Here is a 21,465-nt window from a genome sequence, read left to right on the forward strand (position 1 = left end):
ACTCTGTGTGGATCCAGTAATGAAATGGAACTTGCAGGTGGCTATATGCCACAGTCATGAAGAGAAAGAACACAGAGTAATGAGACCCTGAATGATGTTCCCTAGGTTTGGCTACCTGGCAGCTAGAACCCTGAAGTGCAGCCAGAAAGCCAGGGAGCTGCCCTGCCTACTCTTCTTCCAGGCATATTTTAACTTGGCCATGTTCCTCTGATGGTTATCAAAGAAAATTAAAAGAACAGGCAGTTCAGAAGGGCTCTGGCAATATCCTAGCAATTCCCTACCCAAGGGCGAAAGAAGACTTTTAATAAAGCCTGAATTTGCTGGGGACTGCCACCTGGCTCGGCTTTTCCCGCCAAAGCTTGCAGCACTGTGATAAAGGTGGATGTTTCTGTGTCTGCAGTTCTTACAAAGCTTCCAAATGCAGACATTCCACCATTTCCCTGGGCATCCAGTTTCAGGACAGAAGAAAGGAAGTTCGCTTTTATTGAGCACCTGTGCTTTTACAACGTTCCTTTGCTTATTTGACTTTGAGTCAGATCTCTGAGATCAGCATTGTAATAGCCATTTTGACAGATAAGAAAAGCAAAGCTTGCAAACACAACTTGCCTGTAACACATGCTCAGTTAGTTAGAATCCACATGCAAACCCAGGTAAGGACTGGGCAAAGGTTGTGCTCTTTGTCTTTTTATTTATGCAGTTTAGTAGATTCTCAAGCACTAGGTAGTTTATCTGAAGGTCTAACTAGCATCTACCCTGCTGCATTTTTTTTTTAATACATTTGCATCGGCTATAGAGTCATAATGCTGGCGGCGGCCAATTTTTGCAAAGCAACCATAGATCTCAGAGAATTTGAGAGCAAGGCTACACCTCATTTAACTCAATGGCCACCATCCAAGTTGTCCCACAGTCAAGAAGTGGGCTACATTTTCATGCTTCTTCTGTACACATCCTTTATTTTTCCTTTTCGTCTTTGCCCATCCTTTTCCCCCAAATACCACAAAGTACTGTTTCAGCCTGAGGTTTCAATTAGGTTCTGGCATGACGAGCTCACGACACGCTTTGTGTGGCCCTGACAAGAGCATCCTTCCTGCTGCTTCTTTTGAGAGGGAGCCTGGGCTGCTGAATTCCCTTTTCATGCTGCCTCAAGGGAACCTCCATTTCTCATTTGTCCAGACCCTTGTTTGTCTTTGGGGCAGTGAAATGCTGCCTGCATTTGATTGTGATTGGGATGGATTGACGTCTTTTAAAGTCCCTTGGAGGAATGAAAGCCAAGCTTACAGGGGGATTATTCCCCCTGCATTCCGTTGAATGTGGAGCTGAATGTGGAGGGCTGCACTGGTTTGGTAAATAGTGGTGGAGGGACCCGCCCCCCTTTTTCTTCTGGTGATTGTGCATATTTGGATGGAACGTGTTCTGCCTGTAAAGAGGGCCTTGGAAAAAAAATCTATTAGCAAATAACTGGGACCGCAATGGGTCAAGTGAGGCTGGCCAGTGAATCCCTTCAGGGTCACAGTTTCCATTTTAAGGTAAAAATGAACATTTTCCACAATTGCCCTCTAAATGCAATGGGCATCAGGAATAAATTCTCCAAGCCACCATAGAGGGTCGAGACTTGGTTCCCGAGCTCTTGTACAATCTCAAGAAAAATGCTGGGGTGTAATAGGTAGAAGAAGCAGCCACTTTCTGGTGTTCTTTGTGTCTGTCCCTGTGTTTGTGCATGTGCAGATGGCTCCTACTCTGTCTGGCTTGCTGTTTATTTTGCTTCTGAAAGCTCCTGGGTGTCTGGGATTGTGTCTATTCATTCCCCTCTGTACAGAGGCATGTAAATGAGCTTGTTAATTCAACTAAGCAATTGATTAAGCTGTTTTTGAATGTGCTCAGGGCTGTCCCATGCACAGCAGGGAAGCATGAAAAAAGCCCCAGTGGGTCTCTGTCTGTGGCCTTGAACAACTCCATGCCTCCTGGTTTCTTTAGGACTCTTCCTGCTCTCAGAGGCCTGGATGCAGGAGATCAGTGAGATGGAAGATGTCAGGCTAACTAAAAGATAAGCACCATTGTGATTAAGAATACAGTTGGGTCCTCTATAGAGATTAATTCTTTGGTTGTATCCAGAGGAAGACTAGCAAATAAAAACACAGGACGCCCAGTTAAAATGAATTTCAGGTAGTAATATCTTTTATTTTAAACACTCAGTGTAAATAAGTCCCATGCATTGTATACTACAGACCTGAGCTTTTTAGCTGAGCCTTCTGCATTTTACCTGGAAATGTTATGGAACCGGGGTCTTCTGAGAAACTGAGGCAGTGGGAAGACCCCCCGCTCTTCAAACCCTGATTCTTGCAATCAAGTCAGAAATATTTAAGACATGTTTCTCAGAGTAACAGGAATGAGTTTATTGAAGGAATAGGGAAAAAGGAAAGGGGATACTCTCAAGGGGGAGAGTGGGTCTCCTGCACTCCAGTTTTATTGGCGATCCCAAAGAAGTTTTCAGAGTCCTGCCCAGGTCCACCTCTTGACTTTTGACTGAAGCAGGGTGACATCAGACTTTCAAGTCCCCCTGTCATGGCAACTCTAGGTCACACTGGCCCATGATGACCAGTTCTAATTGGATTCTTAACCATACATTCTTACAGATTTTATGATTAGAAGGAACTATCCTTACCTCCCAGAGTTTCAGGATCTGGTCACAAAAATCTCCTGGCTTCCTCTCATCGACATGATCTTGGGCCTGCATTTCTCCTGCAGATAACAGGTAGTTTGCTGAGGAATGTGGTATAGCTGTCCACTCAGGCCAGGCAGGGCTGCAGGTAAATTGCTTCTTGGAAAAGAAAGCATGTGGGGGTCAGCATGGTGGGCCCATTTCACAGAATGATTCTCTTAACCTCATGTTCCCACCGTCCTCATCCGTCTGTTCCCTAACAGCAACTTTGATCCAGAGAGATTGTTGAACTGGACACTTGGAGGAAGGCCTGATCCCCAGGCTGCCCCAGCCTACTGTTCAGCGACATTGGCCTTTCCCCTCCCCTCCCACACAGGGCCTTTGCTGCTTCCTCTATCACAGATCCCCTGGGAGACCCAGCCTGCCCAGCACCTGCCACAACTTATAGTTTATGCGGCTATTTGCATTTTTGTGTACTTAATAACATCAATGTCAGTCCCTCTCCACCCCCTTCTACTCACCCCTAGACAGATATTCCTTAAACAAATGACAGGATGAAAGGCTTCTCAGGGGTCACAGGTCTAGAACCCAGTGCAAAAGTGGGGTTTGTGGAGGGAGATTAGAGTGTCATGGGCATTCTGGATGGGCGAGCAAAAGCAGCAGAGCCACCGGGGTGTGAATGCAGTGGTGTGTTTCCAGAACAGCGGGCAGAGCAGTTGAGTGGTTAGCATCAGACCCAACTGTAGAGAGCAGTGTCCTTGAAGCCATCTTAGGGGTTGGACACAGAGGTTCTCAGAGAGTGAAAAGCGCATGCAGATTGTGAGGAGAGGGGTGACCTGGAGAAAGTCACTCCATGGTTTTGTTGAAAACCACCAGAGAAAGCCAGCTCCCCTGGAGGCTGCCACAGCAGAGAGCATCCCATCCAGAAATCCCCGTAGCTCCCCCACCTCCCAGGCACAAAGCCCAGGGACCCCAGGAGGAGCACAGACGATTCCCAGCTCACTGGCTGCTGTTTGTGGTCAGGAGTTGAGATGATGTGAGCTGGAGTTCCTTGAGGTTTCCCCCTGAATTCTGAGATGTCATTCTAAAACATTCCTTTCCTAAAGCCACCCAGACTTTCTCCCCGTGGAAACCTTCTTTCCCTTGGGTTTTCCTGCATCTGCTTTCCAGTGTTTAGACAGAGAGCCTTTGCTGAATCCACTGCTGGGTGTTCAGGCGTGTAGATTTTCTGCATCGGCACTAAGTTTTTCTACCTGAAGAGCTACCCCATATTTGCTTCTTATTGCCGTTGATGACTTTGGCCTTGTACCAACAGACTCTGAAAGATACATGTTTGAACGTGCATGCACATGCATTCATGTGTACACATGCAGTTATACACACATACATGCACAAGCACACACATGCATTGTTCATAAATCCACACATACACATGTGCACACTGACGTACGCACACACATACATATTTTGCTAAGGTGGAAAGGAAGGGAAGGGAAGTCAGGCTGTCTCCCTCTGGGTATTCCTCTTAGAAGTGCTGCTGCTTCCTCTACCTGCGTTTCTCTGGTTTCTGAGACCTTTACGGGGCAGTTTGTACTAGAGTTCACTTCCCCCAGTTCCTTCTTCCAGCTTTTGACAGCGTCTGTCCTTGACAAAAAAATTAAGAGAGAAAAAAACCTGCATAGTTTTTCTGGAGGAGATGTATGTATTCCACATTTTAACATATATATCTCTGCTCTGATAGATATATGGTTTCCCAACCATAAGAAGCTCGTTATGACCTCCCGCTTCCATTGAAGCTGTCAAGCTGCTTTCCTGACAGTTGGCCAAACTAGCATTCTACTGACAGAACCCCTTTCAGACTTTCATTTTTTTTATTAACTATTACATTTTAAAATGCAACACCACACGTCACACAGCTTGAAGAGGTTTGAACAGCATGGTGTTTTTTTCCATAATGACATTTGTTTTCAGCAGCATTTTTCCAGCTTTAGATTTACTATGACATGAGCGCAAAAGGAAGTGTTCAGAAGAAGTTTGGGTAATTTGGACAAAGTTGGCTTAGCCAGTTCCCATGAAATCACATGAAGCTACTTGTCTAGGAGCTTTCTACAAATTGGAAGCTACTGCTATTCCCAGTTCCCTCTGGAAAAGCCTGCAGAGGGCAAGCTATGGCATTCACAGGATCTGAGATGTTTGTTTTTTTCTTTTTTTTTGCGGTGCTGGGGATTGAACCCAGGGCCTTGTGCTTATGAGGCAAACACTGTACCAACTGAGCTATATCCCCAGCCCTAAGTGTTTTTTTTTTTTTTTTTTTTTTTTTTTTTTTTTTCCTGAAAGAACAAGGGTCTCGCATGACCTGGACTGCTGACCTACCTCTGTACCTCCTCAGCTGTCAGTCACTCTCTGCTTGCCCTCTTCTTCAGGCATGGAGATTGTCTCTTGGTCCCTTGAATGAATCATGTTCCTGGCCTCTTGGTAGATCTCTATGCTATGGTTTGGACGTGGTGTGAGAGTCCTCCTAAGATCCATATGTTAGGGCTTGGTCCCAAAGGTAGAGCTATTGGAAGATGGTGTAACCTTTGGAAGATAGGTTCTGAGGCAGAAGGTCCTTATATCTTGGGGGTGTGCCCTCAAAGGGGATTATGGGGCCCTGATCTTGCTCTCTTTTTCTCTTTCCCCATTTCCTGACTCGAAATGTAACCCTTTTGCTCTGACACACACTCTGGACCATTACCATTCACCACTCTTACTGGAACTGAGATTGTGTGGCCTCATGCTTTTGAACCTCCTAAATTGTGAGCTGAATAAACCTTTTCTCTTTATAATTTATTTGCCTCAGGTATTTCATTGCAGCAACACAAAGTCAACTAATACATTCTGCCTGGAATGCTCTTCTCTTCACACACTAAACACCCACTTATCCTTCACAGTTATCATTTTACATTTATTCATGTGACTATTTAATTAATATCTATCATCCCCATGAGATTATAGTTATATGAAATCAAGGACCTGGTCTTTTTTTTATCATTTCCTCTGCACTTAACTATAGTATCTGGAACAAGGTAGGCTCTCAAAAATTTTCTGAGTGAGTGAACTCACAAATCCTTGAACGCTGATTGTCCCATGAGGGCAGAGACTGTCACAGAAATCCAATTATACCTAGATCCCAGCACAGTGCGTGGCATACAATAGGTGCCCAATAAGTGTTTGTTGGGTGAACGAATAAGCATTGTTCCATATTTGACACCATGCCCAGCATTGTCCTTGACCTTGAGGAGGTGAGCTTTTACTTAGATAATATGTATTCAGATGAAAGAATTAATAATTCAGTGGGGCACTGGGACTAAGTCTTTTGTTTCTGAGTCAAACATGGATTTGAATCCCATTGGCTCTACCACTTTCTAGTAGTGTGGTTTTTAGTGAGCCACACAAACGATGACTTGTAAGGACAGTATGAAATTATATATATGCAGTGTCTTACCTAGTACCTGGGTAAGCACTCGATCCATGTTAGCTGTCACCATGATTAATTTAGCAAATCTCAATGTGTTCAAGGATGGTGAGGTCATTGACCAACAGCATGACTCCAGGCAAGTCTTCATATTTCTGAGCTTCAGTTTTCTATTGTGTAACATGAGAGAATTAGGTGATAATTGGGTTCTTTCCAGGTGTGAGGTAGAGATGGCAAGATCAGTAGGAATAAATGTGGAGAGGAAATTTCCAGGAACAGGCAACCGAGCCACATCTGGAAGGTCAGGTAGAGCACATTTAGACCAAGAACAGAAGGTGGGAGAAGAGCTTGTGCAAGGCCACCGGCATGGGAAAGAGCATGGGACATTTGGAAGTGAGGTGGAAAGGAGGGTAGGTAGCTGGAGGGTAGCTCTTCAGGAGTGGTGGACTGTTTGTGGACCATACAGCCTGAAGTGGACAAATGGGGAGAGGTCAGGGAGCTTGGAGTCAGGGAAGTGAGATGGGAGGACACGTAGCCGTTCTGGCACTGGCTGATAAGGCCTGGCTGGAGTTGGCAGGAAGAGCAAATGGGAAGTGAAGAATCCAGAATGAAATCAACGACACAGCCTGGTGTCTGATCAGACACAGGGAATGCACGAGGAGTCCAGAGTGTTTGCTGCCACTCTCAGAAATGTGTCCTGTCCTTCAGAAAAGTGGGTTGTGCCCTAAAAATGTGCATCAGTGGTTGGCAAGCCACCAGCTGAGGATGGGAAGCTGGGAGCTAGAGGGTGGAGGAAGCAGAGACAGAGGGAGGGCTGACATCCAAACCCCACAGCCAGCACTGGGACAGACCCAGCCAGTTCTACACCTGTCATGGAATGGATGGGAGTAGACCAGGGAATTGGGTAGGAGACAGGGGTTTGGCTTTAGAAATCCAGAACAGAAATGGGCCACGTTAGAGAGCCATGGGAGTGAGGCAGGGACCAGGCTTCTTTAGTCAGCTACCCTCTGGGGAACAGGAGATCCCCAGATAACCAGGAGATCCAGCTGGGATGGCCTCCGGTAGGTGACTTTGGGGTGGTGGAGGCATGTCCCTGTGGCATCATAGCTGTAACCCATTGGCCACCCAGCACAGCAGCTGGAAGCTCTGGAGTAGCTTTGATTTCCAGCATGGGGTAGTGAGGGTGGGATGCAGAGTTAACAAGGGCTTTGGAGTCACACAGACCTGCTTAAAGCTGAGCTCTGCTGTACCAACCACGTGCTCGTGAGTAAGTTGCTGAGCTTGTCCTAACCTCAGAGCCCTCATCCTCAAAGGCGAGAACTATCTGCGTTAATTTATATACAGAGTCTGGCATATAGTAGGTACTCAGTAAAAGGAAGATGAATAAAAAGTAAATGCTAGATGTGGATTAGACCACTCCACTGAATTCAAATGTAGATGCTAGGGAAACGGGAGTTCCTTTTCTCTCTCTGACTTCTGCAAAGTGCCGCCATATGTGACAACTCAAAGCATTCCTTCTTTGCAAGTCTTCCTGACAGCTATAACCTTGACTGACTGGCTTGCACGTATACAGCTGTAACCTTTTATTTAGGTAGCTAAAAATCATTTTGTGTGCCAGTTTTGGCAATGTATTCCCAGGGTGTCAACTAGGGAACTGGTTGCGGGTAGGTCTCCTTCCTCCATCCATATTCGTTAGCATCATTTAGAGCAGCGGTTTTTAAAGGGTGGTTCCTGGGCCAGCAGTCTTGGCATCACTTGGAAACTTAATGGAAATGCAAATTCTCAGGCCGCAGGACAGATCTACAGAATCAGAAACTCAAGCTGGGGTCCATCAATCTGTTTTAACAAGCCCACCATGTGATTCTAATGTATACTTAAGTTTGAGAACTACTGAATCAGACTGTAACCAACAGAACTATGTCTAAATGTGAGCAATACCAGGAGGAACGGCACATTGAGCCAGTGATGTTTTTAAGGTTTAAAAAAGACGTTTTTGTTCACTGTTTCTAATCCTGATACCTAAGCCTATTAAGGCTGTCAGTTAAATAAGATTCAGTAGGGCACTGCACGTGAACTTCTAAAGCTTAAACTGCATAGTTCCAAGTGTGGGATGGAAGCTTTGGGATACTAAGTAATTGATAAGCTGCATGTTTTTGCATTTAAGCTTCAGTAATGGAATGCTCCCGAAACAGTTTCCTTTTCAGAACAGGAAAAGCTAAGAATTCGACAGTCTCATCCCTCTTCTGACTTTTTCATAACCGTTTTTAAATTTCTGAGCAGAGTCTGGGCTCTTTGAAGAATTCTATTCATCTTATTTTCCATAACTTTGTCCTGGAAAATGCAGTCTGGGGAAATCAGTTTAAAGAGGATTCATCTGAGTCTAGTGCAGAACTTGAAATCCACAGCAGGCAGATCCTTTGTCATAAACAGGAGGAATACCACACAGATAATGCAGTCACTGCTCTGGCTCTGGCTGCTTCTGGATTATTCCCCAGACCAAATACTGCAAACCGTGTCTGTGGCTCTGCTTTGAGCAAACACCTTTTTATTTTACTTAAGTCCTGCACACACACACACACACACACTCGTGACCTGCATCCACATGTTTCTAATTCGTTTACACTTCACTCGTCAGCATGTGTTGGGTAAGCAACCTGCCACATCCAAGTTTTATGGGCTGTGTTTACGAGGCTGCTTTTCTTGAACAGGGATATCATATATTCTACCCCCAAAATGGAACTTGAGCCTGGGAAATGAGGACTTCAGTGCTAAACTTGGAGTGAACTTGTGAAGTTTGACTGGATCTGAAAGTACGCCCAGATGTTACCCATTCTCTAAGAATAGACTCCCATAGTCATGCATGGAATCACTCCTCCGAGCTTACCTGAAATTTCCTCCCCAGTTGATCGGAGGGGGAACACTGTGCCCTGGTGGGACTAGCTAAAACCTCCCTTCCTGCCACTTTTCCATCCATCCTTCTTAGAAGCTCCCGCTTGCTTCCTCAGAGTGAATGCAAAGCTCACTAAAACTGAGAACTTCCCCATGTTTTGCTCTCTTAGAAAGCAACATTTTTCTCTTCCACTTACACAAAGGTCTTGGAAAGACAGCATAGGAGTTTTATGCTTTGTGTTAACTTTGAATAGAGTTGGGAGACACCGTTGATAATAACTGCACAGAAGGATTCCATTTCTCAGAACCTGAATTGCTGAGGTGATTTTTAACATTTTTTGAAATTAATTTTTACTTTTTAAAGATATGCATGTGTTTATCATATAACATCAAAGAGTTCTCGATTTGCTCCTTCACCAGTATGTCTTACTCCCTATTTTAGCTATTCTTTTAATATTTACCTTATATCTAAATCATGCTTGTATTATTACTTCTAGATTTTTCCATTTAAAAATTTTTCGGTTAAAAATATAGGCTTTGCCCTCTTTCATTAGCTGCTCCTTTGACTCCTCACACACCCATCCCACACACTCTCAATAGCATGGTGCTGTAATTCTGGTTAGCTGGGTAATGACTGCTTATGTGATAATGACTGTGCCCACTCTACAGTATAGACCATGTGGCGCTGACCTAGGTCAGGTCTCTAGGACACTGTCCTGAGGCTGAGGTTTGTGTCCAGTGTCTATTGGGCATAGCACCTGTGATGTAGGAGGCAGGATAGTACAGAGGGGAAGTCGTTGAACTGTGACTCAGTCCCCTGGGAAGGTCTGTGAGGGGAGAGACCTATAGAGTTACCTGAATCTGAGACAGGGAGGGTCTTTGTACCACATGGACAAGTCACTAGATGGGGTTTTCCCTGGGGACAATGCAGAATGTTTTCATCACCCTAAGAAGAAAGTCTACCCCATTACCTGATGTGCTATATTCTCCCTTCTCTCCCATCCCTGGAAACCACCAATGCACTTTCTTCCTCTATGGATATTTCTATGCTGAACATTTTCCTATAAATGAAATTATACAATATGTCTCCTTATATGACTGGCTTCTTTCACTAAGCATAATGTTTTGAAGATTTGTCTGTGTCATAGTATGTATGAATACTTCATTTCTTTCTGTTGCCAAATAATCTTCCATTGTATGAATACAACATATTTTCTTTAACCATTCATCAGTTGAGGGACATTTGGGTTGTTTCCATTTTTAGTTCTTCTGAATATTGCTCCTGCTCTAGTCTCAATGTTGGTATCCCCCCCAAATGCATCTGTTGTAACCTAATACCCAACATGATGTTGTGCAGAGGTGAGGACTTTTAGAAAGTGCTGTGGCTTCATTGTCCCTGCCAAAACTCACACTGAAATTTGATTTCCAGCGTAGTGGTGTTGGGAGGTGGCCCCCTGACAGGGATAATGTCTTTCTTGTGAGACTGCATTAGTTTTTGGTGGAACGTATTGGTTCTCTCAAAAGCAGGTTGTTATAATGTAAGTTACCCCTTTGTCCCCTGCCTCTCTTCCACATGCATCTACTTCCCCTTCTGCTTTTCTGTCATGCATGGAGTCTCATGTGACCCTTCCTAGAAGCCTAGTAGATTCTGGCTCCATGCTCTTGTACTTCTAGAACTGTGAGCTAAATAGAACTCTTTTTATTTTAAACTATTCAGTCTCAGATATTCTGTGATAGCAACAGAAAATAGACTAAGATAGGAAGTGATTAAATTACAAGGGCTCCACCCTCAGGAATGGAATTAGTGTCCTCATAAAAGAATTCATCGGAGCACCCTTGCCTCTGCTGCCACATGAGGACATAGTAGCAAAGCCGCATGTAGGAAGCAGGGAGCCCTCACCAGACACCGAATCTGCTGGTACCTCGATATTTGACTTCACAGCCTCCATAACTGAGAGATAAGTTGCCTTTGCTTATAAATGACCTATTTTGTTACAGCACCCCAACTGGACTAAGATAGCTGTTACAAATATTCACATACAAGTTTTTGTGTAGACATATGTTTGCCTTTCTTGTGAGTATAAACTTAGATGTGGAATGTCTGGGTCACAAGGTAACTATTTTGAAGAAAATTGCCACATTTTCCAAAGAAGTGATTACATTTTGCAGCCCCACCAGCATTGTCAAGTCTTATACAAAAGCTCCAATTTCTCTACATTACTGCCAACACTGGTTATTCTCTTTTTTAAAAATTTAGCTTCCTAGGTGTGAAGTGGTTTCTCAGTGTGGTTTGATTTTTATTACCCTAGTGACTGTTGATGTCAGGCAGCTTTTTGTGTCCTTATTACAATTCGTATATTTTCCTTGGGGGAAACATCTATTCAAAAGCTTTGTCCACTCCTTAATTGGGTTGCCTTTTTTATTGAGAAAATCTTATTGTGTTTAATTGAGCATTCTTTATAGATTCTGGATATAAGTCCCATATATGATATATGACTTGAAATTTTTTTGTTCCATTCCATGGGTTTTCATGTCATTTTCTCAGTGGAATTCTATGATGAAATCTAATTTACCTACTTTTTTCTTTGTCACTTGTTCTGTTGCTATCACACATCTAAGAAACCATTGCCAAATCTAAAATCACAAAGATTAATGCCTGTACTTTCTTTTCTTTTCTTTTTTTCTCTTCTCTTCTCTTTTGTCTTTCTTTCTTTCTTCTCTCCTTTATTCTTCTCCCCCTTCTCCCCTTCCTCCTCCTCCCTCCCTCCTCCTCCTCCTCCCCCTCCTCCCTTCCTCCTCCTCCTCCTCCTCCTCCTCCTCCCCCTCCTCCCTCCCTCCTCCTCCTCCTCCCCCTCCTCCTTCTCCTCCTCCTCCTTCTCCTGATCCTTCTACTTTGTCTTTCTTTCTTTCTGAATCTGGATTTGAGCTGAGGGCCTTGAGCATGCTAGGAAAGTGTTCTGCCAATGGGCTATATACCCCAGCCCTATGGCTATATTTTCTTCTCAGAATTTTATAGCTATAGTGCTTACATTTAGGTTGATGATACATCTTGAGTTCTTTTTTTGTATATGGTAAGTTCATTGTTTTGCATATAGTATGCAAACTTGTCACAATAGCATTTGTTGCAAAGATTATTGTTTTCATATTGATTTTGGCTTGGAACCCTTGTCAAAATCAATTGACCATAAATGTAAAGATTTGTTTCTGAACTCTTATTGATGTGAGATCTTTTTTAGCACAGGTATTTATAGTTTTAAGTTTTCCCTCTAAGCACCAATACGGCTAACAGCCCATGAACTTTGGTATGTTATATTTTCATTTTTATTAATTTCAAAGTATTTTTCTCATTTTCTTTGTGTGTGTGTGTGTGTGTGTGTGTGTGTGTTTTCTTGATTGTTCATTAGGAGTGTGTTGTTTAATTTCCACACAGTTGTCCCAAATGGCTTTCTGCTATTGATTCCTAAGATCAGTCTAGGTGGTCAAAGGACATACCCTTTATTGTTTCAGTCCTTTAAACTTATTGAGTCTTGTTTAATGGCTTGTTTAATGGCTGCTACTTGTTCCCTCCTGGAGAATGTTTGATGTGCACTTGAGAAGAATGTGTGTTTTGCTGTCGTCGGGTGGAGTGGTTTATAGGTATTTTTTAAGCCCACTTGATTAATAGTGTTATTCGAGTGTTCTCTTTCCCTGTTGCTTTTCTTTCTTATTGTTGATAAATTATTGAAAGTGGACTCTAAAAGTAGAAAACTGCTATTGCTGAGTTGTTTATTTTTTCTTTCAATTCTACCACTTTTTATTTCATGTATTTTAGGGCTCTGTTGTTCTATCTTCCTGAGAGATATAACCTTGTATCATTTAAAATGTCTTTATTTAATTAAAGGGATACGAATAGGAAAAGAGGAACTTAAGCTGTCACTATTTGCTGATGACATGATTCTATATTTAGAGGATCCAAAAACCTCCTCCAGAAAACTTCTAGACCTCATCAATGAATTCAGCAAAATAGCAGGCTGTAAAATCAACACGCATAAATCTAAAGCATTTTTATATGCAAGCGACGAAACAGCTGAAAGGGAAATGAGGAAAACAACTCCATTTGCAATAGCCTCAAAAAAAATAAAATACTTGGGCATCCATCTAACAAAAGAGGTAAATGATCTCTACAATGAAAACTACAAAACATTGAAGAAAGAAATTAAGGAAGACCTTAGAAGATGGAAAGATCTCCCTTGTTCTTGGATAGGCAGAATTAATATTGTCAAAATGGCCATACTACCAAAAGTGCTATACAGATTCAATGCAATTCCAATTAAAATCCCAATGATGTACCTTACAGAAATAGAGCAAGCAGTCATGAAATTCATCTGGAAGAATAAGAAACCCAGAATAGCTAAAGCAGTCCTTAGCAGGAAGAATGAAACAGGGGGTATCACAATACCAGAACTTCAACTATACTACAAAGCAATAGTAACAAAAACAGCATGGTATTGGCACCAAAATAGACAAGTAGATCAATGGTACAGAATAGAGGACATGGACACAAACCCAAATAAATACAATTTTCTCATACTAGACAAAGGGGCCAAAAATATGCAATGGAGAAAAGATAGCCTCTTCAACAAATGGTGCTGGGAAAACTGGAAATCCATATGCAACAGAATGAAACTAAACTCCTATCTCTCACCCTGCACAAAACTCAACTCACAATGGATCAAGGACCTTGAAATCAGACCAGAGACCCTGCATCTTATAGAAGAAAAAGTAGGTCCAAATCTTCACCTTGTTGGTTTAGGATCAGACTTCCTTAACAGGACTCCCATAGCACAAGAAATAAAAGCAAGAATCAATAACTGGGATAGATTCAAACTAAATAGCTTTCTCTCAGCCAAGGAAACTATCAGCAGTGCAAAGAGAGAACCTACAGAGTGGGAGAATATCTTTGCCACTCATACTTCAGATAGAGCACTAATTTCCAGAATATATAAAGAACTCAAAAAGCTCTACACCAAGAATACAAATAACCCAATCAACAAATGGGCTAAGGAAATGAACAGACACTTCACCGAAGAAGATCTACAAGCAATCAACAAACATATGAAAAAATGTTCACCATCTTTAGTAATAAGAGAAATGCAAATCAAAACTACCCTAAGATTTCATCTCACTCCAATTAGAATGGCGATTATCAAGAATACAAGCAACAATAGGTGTTGGCGAGGATGTGGGGAAAAAGGTACACTCATACATTGCTGGTGGGGCTGCAAGTTAGTGCAGCCACTCTGGAAAGCAGTGTGGAGATTCCTTAGAAAACTTGGAATGGACCTACCATTTGACCCAGCTATCCCACTCCTCGGCCTATACCCAAAGGACTTAAAGTCAGCATACTACAGAGATTCAGCCACATCAATGTTCATAGCTGCTCAATTCACAATAGCCAGACTATGGAAACCTAGATGTCCTTCAATTAATGAATGGATAAAGAAACTGTGGTATATATATACAACGGAATGTTGTTCAGCCATAAAGAATGATAAAATTATGGCATTTGCAGGCAAATGGATGAAATTGGAGAATATCATGCTAAGTGAGATAAGCCAATCTCAAAAATCCAAAAGACAAATGATCTCGCTGATAAGCGGATGATGGGGGGCAAGAATGGAGGAAGGAGGGACTGTATAGAGGGAAAAGAGAGGTGGGAGGGGTGGGGAGGAAGGAAAAAAATAACGGAATGAATCAAACATCATTACTCTATGTAAATGTATGAATATGCAAATGGTATGCTGTTACTACATGTACAAACAGAAACAACATGTATCCCATTTGTTTACAATAAAAAATAAATAAATAAATAAATAAATAAATAAATAAATAAATAAATGTCTTTATTTGTCTCTAGTAACATTTTTTAAATCTCTTTTTTCTGATACAGGGATAACCACTCCCGTGTTCTTGCGTTTATGAATAAGTTAATTTCCAGAGGCATTAGGCAGCCATTCTAGAAAATGGAACCTCTATCTCTTAAACATCCCAACAGATTTGTTGGTTTAAAATCCCTTCTGTTTCCAAATAGGAGACTCTGCAATATGAGGTGGCATTTCTGCTTCAGTTTCTGCTTAGCACCAGCTTTCTTCCGGCTAAATCTTTTCTGTGGGTCCTTCTGCTATCTAGCTTTTGACATTTTGAAACTATTAACTCCTTTGTACATTTTTTTATGTCCTGTCAGGTTTATTTCTTAAAAACAAAACAAAACCAAAACTGTTTATTCTTACATCCATGGGTTTTTCCAAAGAAATGGAACTCAATAACTAATTTAAATCTTTAACTTCTATTTTTAGATAAACCATTTAGCTACTAACTGCTTTATTCTAAGTAATTTAAATTTGCTTCTCTATTTTTCAGCATTTCTTCCATGATCACAGACTTCTTTAGTATCCGGGATCCAGATACTTGGTAGTATTTTAATTAGAATGCTTATGTTGGGGGTTATATTATTATTTTTTTAATTATTTATTCATTTTTTACAAACTGCACTTTGATTCATTGCAAATGGGGTACTTCATTTCGGTTCTATGGTTGTACATGAAGTAGATTCATACCATTCGTGTAATCATACATGTACCTAGGGCGATGATGTCTGTCTCTTAAATTTAGGTGTGGGAGTGGAGGAGCATCTTTGTTCAAATAAGGATAGTCTGGAGCTCCCAAGTCTGCTCACTGCCTGATCTTCCTTAGAGCAGAAGCTCTGGACCTGACTGTGTCCTGGGCTCATCCTCAGAGTTTCTGATTCAGGAAGCCTGAGGTGAGGCCAAGAGTCTGCACTTTCAGCAAGTTCCCAGGGGATGCTGGAGTTGCTGGTCCCAGAACCACATGGAGAACCACTCAGTGTGGAATGTGAAGTGTTTCTTTTGGGGGCCAGGAGGACTTTTAGGATGAGAACAGAGAGGGAGAGGAATAGGAGGGAGTAAAACAGGGAAGAGAAGTACACACCCATTTGTGCTTTTCCTCTGGCTCCCTGCTTGTGCTTCCTCTCCTGTTTCCCCCTTTCTGTGGGCGGATAAATGATGAAATCTTCTGGCATCAGTCATTTTTATTTTATGTTATTTATTTATTTGTGGTGCTGGGGATTGAACACAGGGCCTTGTGCGTGTGAGACAGGCACTCTACCAACAGCTATATCCCCAGCCCAATTTTTATTTTTAATGGTGCCAGGGATTGAACCTATGGCCTTGTACACACTAAACATACACTCTACCACTGAGCTACACTCCAGCCCCAGGATTGTAACTTTGTATGAGAGAGAAGCAAAAGGCATGAAGTGAGGCCTTCGTGTGCGCTTTTATGTGGAACTGTAAAGGGCTGGGGGGTGTACACAGGGTCTAATGGCATCCTGATGTATTCTTACGAGAAACACTAGAGTGAGTGTTTCTTTAAGGCAAAAGGATTCTGGGCAATTTTGTCAGGGTGTCACATGAGCTCAGGTTTCAGTTATCTCCCGGTTGCAAATCTGAGAAGGCAGGAACACCATCTAAGCCACACAGGGAGGGGTCACTCTCAGGAATTGGTTTGAGCCACAGGAGGGAAAAGCCTGGATCTAAACCATTCCTGTGGGTTATTTTCAATTAACCACTTGGAAATTTTGCCACGACTGTTTCATGTTTAGCCTTTTCCCCCCTCAGAATATTCTTTTGTGTTATGGTTGCAAATACTGGGGAAAAAAATTACGGCTGCAGCAGATAGTATCCCAAAGGACAGAAGTTGTTGAGAAGAAGCCAAGAGAAGTGAGAACCCCAAATTCCTGCCCTGTGTGAGGTTGTCTTTCACAGATGACTTCTATTGAAATGTGATGTGCCTGGCTAGTCCCAGAGAACCTGGGAAGAGAAGGAACAGGATCTTGATAGATGAAAAGAGAAAGCAAGTTGTAGGAGACAAGTTTTGCTTCTAACTTGTCGTTTCCTTTTCTTTCGCAGTGCTGGGGATTGAACCCAGGGCCTCACACATATTAGGCCAGCACTCTACTACAGAGCTGTGCCCCTAGCCCTTGGGGTTTTCTAAATCTAGAAAAGGATCTGGTTTGGGGTAATTTTCAAAGACGCTTCCCTCTTGGTATTCTTGTTTTCTGTTGTGTTTTGCTCTGTTTGGGTACTGGGAATTGAACCAAGGGGCTCTTAACCACTGCGCCACCTCCCCAGCCCTTTTTTATTTTTTTATTTTGAGACAGCATCTTGCTAAGTTGCTTAGGGCCTCACTTATTCTGTGTTTGTTTTCCAAGATCAGGTCTTATATCTTTAGGACAGCCAGGGTAGGAAAGCAAGTCTTGTAACTTCTAAGAGTTCAGAGTGCGCACACACAGCTCAATCTTTCATGAACCATGTAGTCCCAGAGGCTCCATGTTCTTTCCTGTTAGTGGTTTTCAATGGCTTTGGAATAGAAGGAAGTTCATTTCCATGACAGTCAGGCAGCCACACTAGGGAAAATATGATGTATTGTTTTGTGTAGGAAAAAGTCAGTATTGCCCAATCTGGTAATCAGATGTTTTGACAAGGCGCGACCCTAGAACATGCTCTTTATAGCTAAGCATAGCACTAGTCTTGTCTCCAAAAACAGTTTAAAAAAAAATCAATGTGTACTTGGCTTGTCTCTTTCTTTTGGTTATGGAAATAGATCTTGTCTAAACTTTTTTTCTCTTTCTTATTTTGGAAGCAGCTAAATTGTTCCTTGATGGAATAATTAAGTTAGCATCTATGGAGCACCTCTGTATGCCAAGCTCTGTGTGAAGTAACAAAGATATAGAGAAAGACCTAGACACAAGGGAATGCATCTAGCAGGGGGAGGGGAGAGAAAGGCCAAAATTAAAAAACAAAAACAAAAACAAAAAAAAAAAAAACACAAAATATGGGGGCAACTTGCACGTATTCATCCCTTCTATTCCTCAGTGATTTGAAGTGTTTGCTATGTGTGAAGGTCTCTGCCAGGTGCTGGGAATGCAAAAGTGATGAAACTAGGCACATTCCCAGGCCCCCTCAGACCCCTGCTACAATAAAGCATGGTTCATGCTGTACTAGAAGAGGCCCAACCCACCTGTGATGGGGGGGTGCACAGGTGGAATCAGGGTCCATGGGGGACCTACAGAGGAGGTGACCTGGGCACTAAAGCAAGGTCAAATTGCATGCTAGCCAAGTGAGGGAAGGGCAGAAGGGACAGCTGAGCAATGGCTAGACAGAGGAAACGATTGGTTGGGTGTAGAATGTGGATTTCAGGAACAATGGCAGGAAATGAGACCATAAAGGTAGGCAAGGTTCGCTTGGAAGATGTTTTGTCCATTGTTTAGGACTTTGAACACAACTTAAGATGATGGAGAGAGTCCTTAAATTATCTCATAGTGGACGAATCATTACAGGAAACAGGAGCCTTTAAAAAGAGCATCACAAAGCTGATATAACTGTATAGGTCATATCATAAAAATTGTGGGATTGCTGATATAAGTATGATAGTGGCAAAGTGCAGGACAGTGTCAAAAAGCAGAACCTGTTACTTGCATGATGAAATCCTTTGTGCTATTCACTCAGCAGTGAGTCTCCACTGTGCCAGCAGATCAAGATGCAGCCCTTCCCTAAGCCATCAAATATGGGAGATCAGTACTTCCTTGCAACTTGAAAAAGTGCACACTTGCAAAATGTCCAGAATAAGCAAAATCCAGAGAGACAGAAAGTAGACTGGTGGTTGCCAAGATCTGGAGGGAGGGAGGCATTGGAGTGGCAGCTAACAGGCATGAGGTTTCTTTTTGAGGTGATGGAAATGTTCTGGCATTAGATAGTGGTACTAGTGTCCAACCTCGTGAGTATACTAAAACGTACACTTTAGTTAGAATGGTTAATTTTATGTTATGTGAATTTTTATCTCAACAAAAAACATAGGGATAAAAGGTGCTGATTGATTTTGCAGCACTGACTCTTTTTTCTGTTTTGTGCAGTGAAGGGCAATCGCAAGTGTGAGCTGAACTGCCAGGCAATGGGCTACCGTTTCTATGTGCGGCAAGCAGAGAAGGTCATTGATGGAACCCCATGTGACCAGAATGGTACGGCCATCTGCGTGTCCGGACAGTGCAAGGTAAGTCCCCTGGACTGCGTGTCCAGGGTGGATTCTTGGGGTGTTTGTTCCATGGCTGCCGATCTATTGTTTTCATAGAGGGGCTGCTGCAGCTCCCCAGTCCACACGGGGGCACTGAGTTCTGGGAGAAGAGGGCTGAGGTGGGGACCGCTCGTCAGCTCTCTGCTTTTGGTCTTTGGGAGTTGCCTCAATTCACGCTGGCATATTTCAGGTGTTAAGTGATTGATGTTCACACCACACACCTCACAAGGGAGGGGGCAATCTTGCCTGGTAGGGCCTGGAACAACTTCCCTACCTGTGAAGTGGAGGTTATGGAGAGGGCACTGCCGGGTAAGTCCAGAAAGGGTGGCATGGTAAGGTTGGCATTTTAAGGGGATGGCCTGTTTTATCTTGCCTCCCCCACACAAGGCAGGCTTCCAAAGGAAAGTTGCTTAGTGCCTTTTATAGCCGAAGTTGTACTTTAAACAGGAAGAGTTTTCCACCTCCTTGGGCTTCTGAAGTCTGTTCCAAAAACTCCCCGCCCCATATTCTACAAACATTCGGGTTGGAGACACTCCTTGTGGATATTCAACATTGACAGAACGCACCATTTGGTTAAAAATAGGCATCTCAGATGGGATGGCCCAGGTTCGAGAGCCACATCCATTGGTCCTGGACTTCTGCCTTGCTTTCATCTATAAAAGCATTAGTGGATCTAAGACCTAGCAGTAAATGACTCTGGAGCCCAGACTAAGATTCTAGTTTAATTAACACTCAATAGCTAGCAGGACTGACTTTCATCAAAGGAAGAGAGTTCTTTGGCTATAACATCTGAACATTCCTGTTACACTTTGAATGTCAATCACCACATCTATTTGATATTAGAGCTATTGAAGTGTGATTTATAAGCACAAACTCCCCTCATACCTCACCTTTTAAATGGAGGTTTCAAATAGGATACAAAATATCTTGTCAAAGCCGAATCAATATGCTCATATTTGGAATGAAAGTTAGGAAAGGTAGGAGCCCTCACTTGGTATCTGATGTGTATGAAATGCCTTTGGAAGACCTAAACCCTGAAAGAATTAGGATGTGGCACAGAGGAGGCGGGAAGCACATTGGGAAGTTCACTAGAGGCTCAGATATGTCTGGGCCTCCAATTTTCTGCTCCTTTGGGAAAACCACTGGTTTTCACACATCCTCTCTCTTCAAGCCTTGGCATCCCCAGATGATAACCCAAGGGAATTCTGAGATCCTCATCTCTGATGTGCACTGCTTCTAAATGCCACTGACCCTAATATAATGAACCTTAGAGTAATCTAGTCTTCTCTTTCAGGTCCTGAATCAATTGTTTAATTTGCTGAATGCAGGGGCACTGCCAGGAGGAGGGGTGGTATCATGGTTAGAAATTTGTGCTCTGGAGTCAGCCTGCCTGGATCCAAATCCTGTATCTTCCACTGATTTATTGTGTGATCTTGCAAAAGTTGCTTAAGTTCTCTGCACCCTGTATATCTTCTTCAAGTTGAGGAGGATGATACTTAACCTCCCATGTCATAGTGACGAATCATGACCCTCATAACAGAACCTGGCACTCACATCTATCTGATGATATTTGAGTGTTCTATGCAAAAGTATTTGCTTTTTTTGAGGCAGGGGGGAGTGTGGGGGGGCAGATTAGAGATTCATTAGCTTCCTCTTATCTTTTGAGGGCAGTGTTAACACACTGTAGTGTGCATGCCCAGGGCATGTGGATTCTGAGGGAGTAGATCTGAAGAAGGACCTGAGTCTGCTTTCCCTAGGAGTTCCCATGTGATGTTAACGTTGCTGGTCCTTGGATAGTACTTTAAATAGCAAAGTTTTGAGGGATCCTTTGATTAAAATCAAATCAACGAAGGGCCAGGCATATAAATATGGGTGGTGAGATGACTTGGAGGGAAGATGAGCTGGGCCTCTTCACAGGGGAAGCAGTGTTTTTTCTCAGTGTTGCAGTAAGGGTCTCTGGACTGGTGATATGAAAGAAAAGCAAACACTGATAAGGACATGGCTATGGATTTCTTCTAATTGATGAAAAACTTTCAAACTAGAGGGCAACACGGTTTGCAAATAATAATTGCTCAAAGGCTGAGATAAACATATGGATATCTTAATAGGAATCTGATGTTACAAGGACCACTTTGATTCTTCTTCATATTTATTCTCTGTGCCTTTGCTAAAATTCCATCATGGAAGTTGGCAGAGCTGTGACTACTCCCACCTCCCTAGAACTTCAGTTTAAATAGAAAGTACATTTGCTTCCCAGGCTGAAGTTCTGTTCACTTTGCAGTTTTCAAAGGGTAAAGTGCCCTCTGGGAATTTGATTGGCAGCCTGGAATTCAAA

The 21,465-nt window shown here is 42.7% G+C and overlaps 1 protein-coding gene across 3 annotated transcripts in view; it reads left to right on the forward strand.

Annotated features, from left to right (window-relative positions):
* Nucleotides 1-21,465, forward strand: part of THSD4 (thrombospondin type 1 domain containing 4) — a 590,989-nt gene that overhangs the window by 261,895 nt on the left and 307,629 nt on the right. For all 3 annotated transcript variants that reach the window (XM_079122620.1, XM_079122621.1, XM_079122622.1), the window contains one exon: nucleotides 18,973-19,109. In XM_079122620.1, coding sequence (XP_078978746.1) covers nucleotides 18,973-19,109 — 137 coding nt within the window. The remainder of the gene's footprint in view (nucleotides 1-18,972; nucleotides 19,110-21,465) is intronic.

The sequence above is a fragment of the Sciurus vulgaris genome (assembly GCF_902686455.1).
Source record: "Sciurus vulgaris genome assembly, chromosome: 2".
Lineage (NCBI taxonomy): Eukaryota > Metazoa > Chordata > Mammalia > Rodentia > Sciuridae > Sciurus > Sciurus vulgaris.